The sequence below is a fragment of the Osmia bicornis genome, chromosome 3 (genome assembly GCF_907164935.1).
Source record: "Osmia bicornis bicornis chromosome 3, iOsmBic2.1, whole genome shotgun sequence".
In the NCBI taxonomy this organism is placed as follows: domain Eukaryota; kingdom Metazoa; phylum Arthropoda; class Insecta; order Hymenoptera; family Megachilidae; genus Osmia; species Osmia bicornis.
Window position 1 is genome coordinate 216,252 of NC_060218.1, and position 7,270 is coordinate 223,521.

At 35.7% G+C, this 7,270-nt stretch overlaps 1 protein-coding gene across 1 annotated transcript; it reads right to left on the reverse strand.

The window, feature by feature from the left end:
• Positions 1-1,570: 1,570 nt before the first annotated feature.
• LOC114876075 (NAD-dependent protein deacetylase sirtuin-1) lies at positions 1,571-7,250 on the reverse strand. Its single transcript, XM_029187116.2, has 9 exons — positions 7,101-7,250; positions 6,253-6,385; positions 5,900-6,134; positions 5,583-5,798; positions 5,289-5,496; positions 5,020-5,178; positions 4,628-4,904; positions 3,666-4,513; positions 1,571-3,561 (listed from the first exon to the last, which is right to left on the reverse strand). The coding sequence occupies exons 1-9, from the start codon at positions 7,246-7,248 to the stop codon at positions 2,966-2,968; spliced, it is 2,820 nt and encodes a 939-aa protein (XP_029042949.2). The 5' UTR covers positions 7,249-7,250; the 3' UTR covers positions 1,571-2,965.
• Between the last annotated feature and the right edge of the window lie 20 nt (positions 7,251-7,270).

Below are 7,270 nucleotides of genomic sequence, written 5' to 3' on the forward strand. Positions count from 1 at the left end.
CCTATTCGTTTCTGCCTAATCCCCCAGGACATTTCAACAGAGCTTTATTTCCAAATCGCTTCTCTAAATTTTTTTTATGCGACCTACTAATTCAGAAAATAAAGCTTCGTGCCACGTGTTGGAAGTATATTTAACAAATCTTTAGTTATTTTTGGTGATCTAATAATCTCATTTACTTAGCGAGAATACGTATACAGGGCGTTCAACTAGAAGTAGGCATCCTTTGAGAGGGTAGTAGCTAGGGTGATTCTAAACAATTTTGTCCTTTATCGAAATGTTCGTTAAGGCTTAGTTTTTGAATTATTAACGAAAAAGATGAACCAATGAAAGCACGCATAGCGCGCAGGTTCAGCCGCGGGAGTGTCGGTTATAAACCGACTCGCTGCCGGGTAGTTTGTTCGCGGTCACGCTAGCCAATACTCCCACGGTTGAGGCCGGGCGTTATGCGCGCTTTGATAGGTTGACGTTTTTCATTTTGGTGAAGAAAACAGTTGTTCGGAATCATCCCAGCTACCATCTATTCAAAGGATGTCCTACCGAAGCCCAACATCTTGTATATATACGTACGTATGTATATGTGTGTGTTCTCGCGCGTCTCTATACTATGCATATACGTATGTATAACGTGCGTATTTCATTTACTTTTTCACGCATCGAGTTCAGTAACCCATCATCTGGTTAATAATTATAATAGATGTTTGCACAACCGTTTCGTTCTTTAGAAATATTTGCAATGAATAAATGTTGAGAGCGAATCGCCGTCTCCCGTGACAACAACGATTCACTTTCATTATTCGTTTTTCCAAGATCATCGTGTCATACTGTTACACTGCGCTTTTCTTTCGTCGTTTAATTCTGTACGTTTACTACTCTATCTTCCCTCATTCATATAAAAATAACACGCAATGCCAAGCTATCCAACATTGCTTTGTACATTCGCCCGTGCTCCAATAAAAATAAATTGAAACCTAACGAATCTAAAAACATCCAGTGCGAAATCATTGCGACTAATTTTCCATTTTGCTATTGAAAGCTATTTCTAAAACTTAAAACTACACCTAACACTGTCCTTGGATTTGTCATCGTCGTCGTCATAGTCGTAGTAGCAGTAGTTGTAGTCGTAGTTGTCATTGTTGTTTACCATACCTCACATAAATCTCGCACATGCTCCATCACGCACGCGCACAAAGGTATACGGAGCACCCTTTAAACATTGTCTAAATGCGATTATACAATTAAATAAAATTACAATACCATGCGATATGATACGATACGATACTATACCATAAAATTACGATGCGATACGGTGCGATACGATACGATACGATACGATACGATACGATATACGATACGATACGATATACGATACGATACGATACGATACGATACGATACGATACGATACGATACGATACGACGCGACACGAAAGGATACGATACGATACCGATACGATAAGATACGGATACGATACGATACGATACTATACTATACTATAAGATACTATACGATACGATGCGATGCGATACGATACGATACGATGCGATACATTACGATTACGATACAACATACGTATTGTATGCAAATATTCATTCGTTCAATTTTGCTCTGAAGGCATTAACATATTTTTAACAAGTCTTGTGACAGAATTAATACTTTTTTTCGTGTTTTCTCGCACGATATTAAAAAATGCTGTATTTAAAAAATTCAGCATTTTCTATTTGATACTCTTCCGAACTTTAACTTATAAGTGTATAATAATTTACAAAACGTAAATAATTACTAATGGTAGCTAATTACGTAGCAGTAGATACAACAGCGTGACACAACGATATTCTGTTATAATAATATCAACTATAAAAATGACAGCGGTAAGGTGGCATTAGTATTAAATTGAATACTAATCTATCTTGAAATTCCTTTGCTTATATTGGCTCCCGTTTACGAGAAAAGTTTTTCTATTTACCATTTATCGTGTACTTTCTCTTAGGACGACTTGTTTAATAGCTTTTACAAAAATTAACTTTAAATATGTGTATATGCTACATGTACACGTAAACGTACATATTTAGATTTATAAAAGATTCAAACCGAAGAAAATTCACTTTTTATAATTACATCGATTTCTCTGAAAAGCGTGAAATGTTACCTGCTTTTCCTTCTTCGAATACACTGTAATACATTGTTAGATACTTTATCTTTCTATCATTGCACAATACTCTTAACATTTAACCTATCTGTTTTGGCAGAATATTTACAAGTTACAACCAAATAGAAATCTTTTCCCTAATGTTACTTCTTTGTTACAGAAGATTTACTTTTTTGTAACATTAGCAAGTAATAAAGAAAACGATGATAATAAAAATAACGTGCGCAACAATACGGTAAGAAAAAACAAGAATTTATCGTATTTATTATGAACAAATAGTCGTGGATTTTTTTCTTTTATATTTTAGCTGTTATTCTTTGGAAAAAAGTTTAAAATTTTTAGTCTTATTAAAAAGTCGATTAAATATTTTACGGGAGCGTTAGTTATACGTATCCGTAACATTTGTACATTTGGAAAGATCGCTTTACATAGAGGATTAATAGAGATAAAACAAATTGAATCAGTTATACTGTTTTCTCTACTGCTTCGTTAACAAAATTTTGTCAAAATAGATTTAAATTGCATTTACAAACGCTCATTACCTTTCAGCGGGCATGTATGCATACGTGTAATGTACATTAGTGAAAATTGCACTCTTTTCCAACTGTTTATTCTTTGTCTTGGCGAACGTTAAAGTTCAACGAGAGTAACAAGAATCAAATTGCCACTCTTTAAATGCTACTTATCCTTAATCATGTTCACCATTGAGATTTGTTCATTTCACACAATTCTACACTTTTATAACTGTCATTTACTTCGATGTGTATATTTATTGAATATTTGTCACCCCAGTCCGAGTTGACTTTCATCATTTAGCGATCATGTCGGATGTTTTAATTTTTCTGAAAAGCGTTTTCGCTTTTGAAACTTACTCGTCTTTTGCATTTTATTTTCATTTTTCATTCCTCTTCGTTCTTTTTTCCCCTCTCCTTTCACCTCCTGTTTTTCTTCTTGTTCTTCCATTGCATCTTTCTTCATCTCCCTTTCATTCACCGTTTGTACACCACCACCACCACCATCACCACCATCATCATTATCATTATCATCATCATCATCATCAACATTATCGTCGTCAACGTCGTCATCATCACCACCACCATCACCATCACCACCACCACCATTCGCTTCTCCTTCTTCTCTTCCCTTCACATTATCATTATCGTTATCATCATCTTCTTCCTCCTCCTCCTCCTCCTCCTCCTCCTCCTCCTCCTCCTCCTCCTCCTCTTCCTCTTCCTCTTCCTCTTCTTCCTCGTCGTCGTCATCTTCTTCTTCCATAGATGAGGAATCACTGTCGCTATCTGAACTTTCGGAATTTATGGAAAAAGAACAGTGATCATAATCTTCGGGATCCAAATATACTTCCGCTCCAGGAAATATGTATTTTCCAGGTGCTAACTGATAATACGAATTTTCTGTAAACAAAATAATTATAACGTATTTTGACAAATATTACATAATGCCTTTACACTCTACAAAAATATATATAAAAAAATATTAGTTTCCAGAAATTGTGTACCTGGTAATCTTACAGCAAGGCTTTTCTGAACTTTGGGCTGCCAATAATTTCGACTTAATCCTCCTCCACCGCTTAATTCCTCTTTATCATTTTTTCCATCGCGGCTGTCAACGCTATTGCAGCTATCACCTATTCCAGAGTCCAAAGCAGAATCGATAGATGCCTGTCTGGGTTTAAAATTAATTTTTTCCACTTCAACGGTGCTTGCTGCTATGCGATCGTCGTTTATGTTCAATAACCCCGTATCTTCTATACAATTATCTGATTTTAATTTAGAATCGAACGTCGTATTCTCCGAACAACTCTCTGCTGTTACTCTTGGAAATACTTGACATTCTTCCAAATTATAAACTTTCCCGTTATCTTTTGACAAAGATTCCATTGAGACGACATGAAGTTTATAATCAATCGAACCATTAGGAATTTCTGACCCCGATGTGGACGAGTTGAAATTTAATGTCGTACTACTACCAAAATTCATTCTCTTTGGACTGCTTTCTACACTCGATTCACCCAATCTTCTTTTTGGACTCTCCCCCAGTAGAGTAAACTTGTTTTCTGTACCCTCCGTGCCATTTGCGTGGCTGTTAGAAAAAGGCGAGACGCGCGAGATCTCTACGTGTTCTACGGCACTATCGTGCGTTACATGGTTACTTTCACTTTCGATAGAGCAGGAATCGTTTGCTTTAAAATCAGTCTCCATACTATCCCGCGATAACACGGTATTCGATGTTGTGTCTTGACTTTGCTCCCACGCATCATCCGATAAGTAACACGCCGGTAAAAGTTGTGTCGCTTCCTTAAGAACTGTATCGTTCCAACAAATTTCCTTGTAACAATCCTCCATCCTATAAAATCGATCAACAACAATCGGTGAATGTACGAGACCAACAATTTGAAAGAAACGTAACACAAACTTTACGCTAGATACATGCATCACCTTACAAACAATTATTACTTACAAGTGACACAATTGATTAATAATAACGTCACCGTCTCCTAACAATTCGACGTCGAACTTTAGGTGTGGCAATGATTCACGATTAATCAAAATTTGTGGAACGTGAGACGGAATAGAGGAAGGAATTAACGCTACCGGCCGAACTTTCAACGATGATCCTATTACGATTAAAAGATCACATTCGTCTTTGTCTTTGGCCATTGCATCGTGAAAAGCATCCGGAAGTCCTTCGCCAAAGAAAACAATGTCTGGTTTCATTATGCCTTGTGTCACTAAATCTGCAAATTGTACAAATTTTTCATGAAAATCAATTTCTTGTTTTTTCTTCTTCTCTCTATCAATTATGGCAAGTCATACTTTTTTTATAGTATTGTATTACATATTTATAATTACCTTTATAACTTTCGTTGCAATTAATCTCTGATATCGACGGCAAAGTGTTAACTCTGCATTTCGGACACAAAGGTATTCTCTGGGCAAAAATGTCTTCTCTAATATCGTCTGCTCTTACTTGATATTTACATCTGGTACAGGATGCAGTCGCAAATGATCCTTAAATGCGAAACGTATTACGTGGCAGATATTTAGGTTTATATAGGGTAAAAAGCAATTAATAACATTTCATTAGGAAATCTTTTACACAATATACATATTATGCTTACCGTGACATTCGATTACATTTTCAATACCTGCCACTTGTTCCAGCGTATCAATATTTTGAGAGTAATTTCTCAGAAGTTTCTTTTGCTTGTCAAGCATTTTTATAAACCTATGACAAGGACTTGGCTTGAACTGTCCGGGATAAATTTCCCGCGCAAATTTATAGAATGGTCTCGGATCTTGACCAAAGTAGTTAATATCAAACATAGCCTGTCAAGATGGCGAACAAATCACATCATAAAGGAAGACTTTAACAACAATTAACAATTGTAGTTGACAAATTTTCAGTCATTTACCTGTGGATCAGGCAAATCCGGAAAATCTTGTGCTAATCTGGAATAAATACCGTCTCTACTTCTGAAATCAGGAATACCACAACTAACGCTTACGCCTGCTCCGGTTAAGACAATGATTTTATTACTCTGGCATATTAACCTAACCACATCTGCTAAAGTATTTATATGTCTTAACTTTTGTCGACGCGGTGGTTCGGACATCACGTTTATTATAATCTGAAGAAAAAAAGAAAAGGAAAAGGAAAAGGAAAACATAAAAACAGAATAACAATGATGCTGAAATATTACAAAGAAATTAATATTATCTTGTATGATACCTTCCAAAGAGTCAGATCATCGACCTGCTCTGGAATTTGAGTAGCATCCATCAAAAGATGATGTAGAAGATCCCGGGGATCGGCACCTGTCAACATTTGTTTCTGAACCCAAGAAGATGCATTTTTCCACTGATGATTGGCATCTCCTTCTCCAGAAAAATCAGACAGACCGGATAATTCGGACAAATTTGAAACTGTTGACGATACTTCGTCTTTCTCATCTGCAGTGTCAATTCTGAAACAGAAAATTGTATTTTACACATTCCAAAATATATCTCGATGATACAATATAAACAAATTTAGTAAATATTAATAAAGATCATGAAAAATATTAATGAAAAAGCAGAACTTACTGGCATCCGGTATCATCGCTAGTCGAATCGATTCGGGATGGAGTTGTCATCAAATTTGTAATATCTGGAGAAATAGAAACCGATTTTGATTCGTCGCTCAACTCATTGAATCCACTATCTCCTCCATATGTCTCTGTAATAATGTTTCATCTTTACTCCAACTTCTTGTTACGCAGGCAATAACACGTTAAAATTAAAATTTGAAATAAATGTTTCTCTCTTCATTTATGAACCAATTAAATCATATCGAGATAATATACGTTATATTTATTAAATAGTATTGTAAACGATAATAATATTGTAACTATTTTAAAGCGAACCACCTTATCTCGAGACTTAAGAAATCAATTTAAAAAAGTTCAAAAGTGGCGGGATATCGATGAAGAACAGGAAAAATAAATATACTGCTCGGTCGCTTAGGCAAAATGAAAATCGTGCCATCTGTGAACATTCGTCGGATATACATACGTACTGTATGTATACCGATATACCGATATTATAGTACTAGTTTTTCTAGTTTCACCAGTTTTCGATAATTATTCTTAACAAACGGCAGAAAAAGAGAATAAATAGAAAAAGGAATGTAAAATATATCGATTAAGGTACAACTTTATTACATAAAATCAGTAAAAATTCAATAACAGTGCAATTCTATAATCGGTAAGATTAAAAATAAATTATAATGCGACGTTTGCGACAGGCATAGGAACTGTCATGGCGGCTTTGATCTTCTATCAACTACGAACAAATGATGGTCGTCACGCAAGACGAGTGGACGCCTTTTTAACCGCCATCTTGCAATGTTGCAAATTTCACTAATAAATTGACCATATTTTTTATGAAAATACCTTCGATATCTTCATGTGGAGTGGCTTGCGATGTATCGTAACCTTGGAAATCAAGTTTTGCACCGCTGGCACCGACGTAACCGATGCTGTCGACTTTTCGTCGTTTTTCTGGAGACGAATATTCTGGCAGCTCCGAGCCTGACGCCATTTTCGACAGCAATGCACTACAT

Coding starts and splice junctions, on each gene's coding strand:
- LOC114876075 (XM_029187116.2), bottom strand. CDS start 7,248: ATGGCGTCAGGCTCGGAGCTGCCAGAATATTCGTCTCCAGAAAAACGA. Junction 6,386..7,100: donor TCCACATGAAGATATCGAAG/GTATTTTCATAA, acceptor ACATTATTACAG/AGACATATGGAGGAGATAGT. Junction 4,514..4,627: donor ATTAATCAATTGTGTCACTT/GTAAGTAATAAT, acceptor TCGATTTTATAG/GATGGAGGATTGTTACAAGG.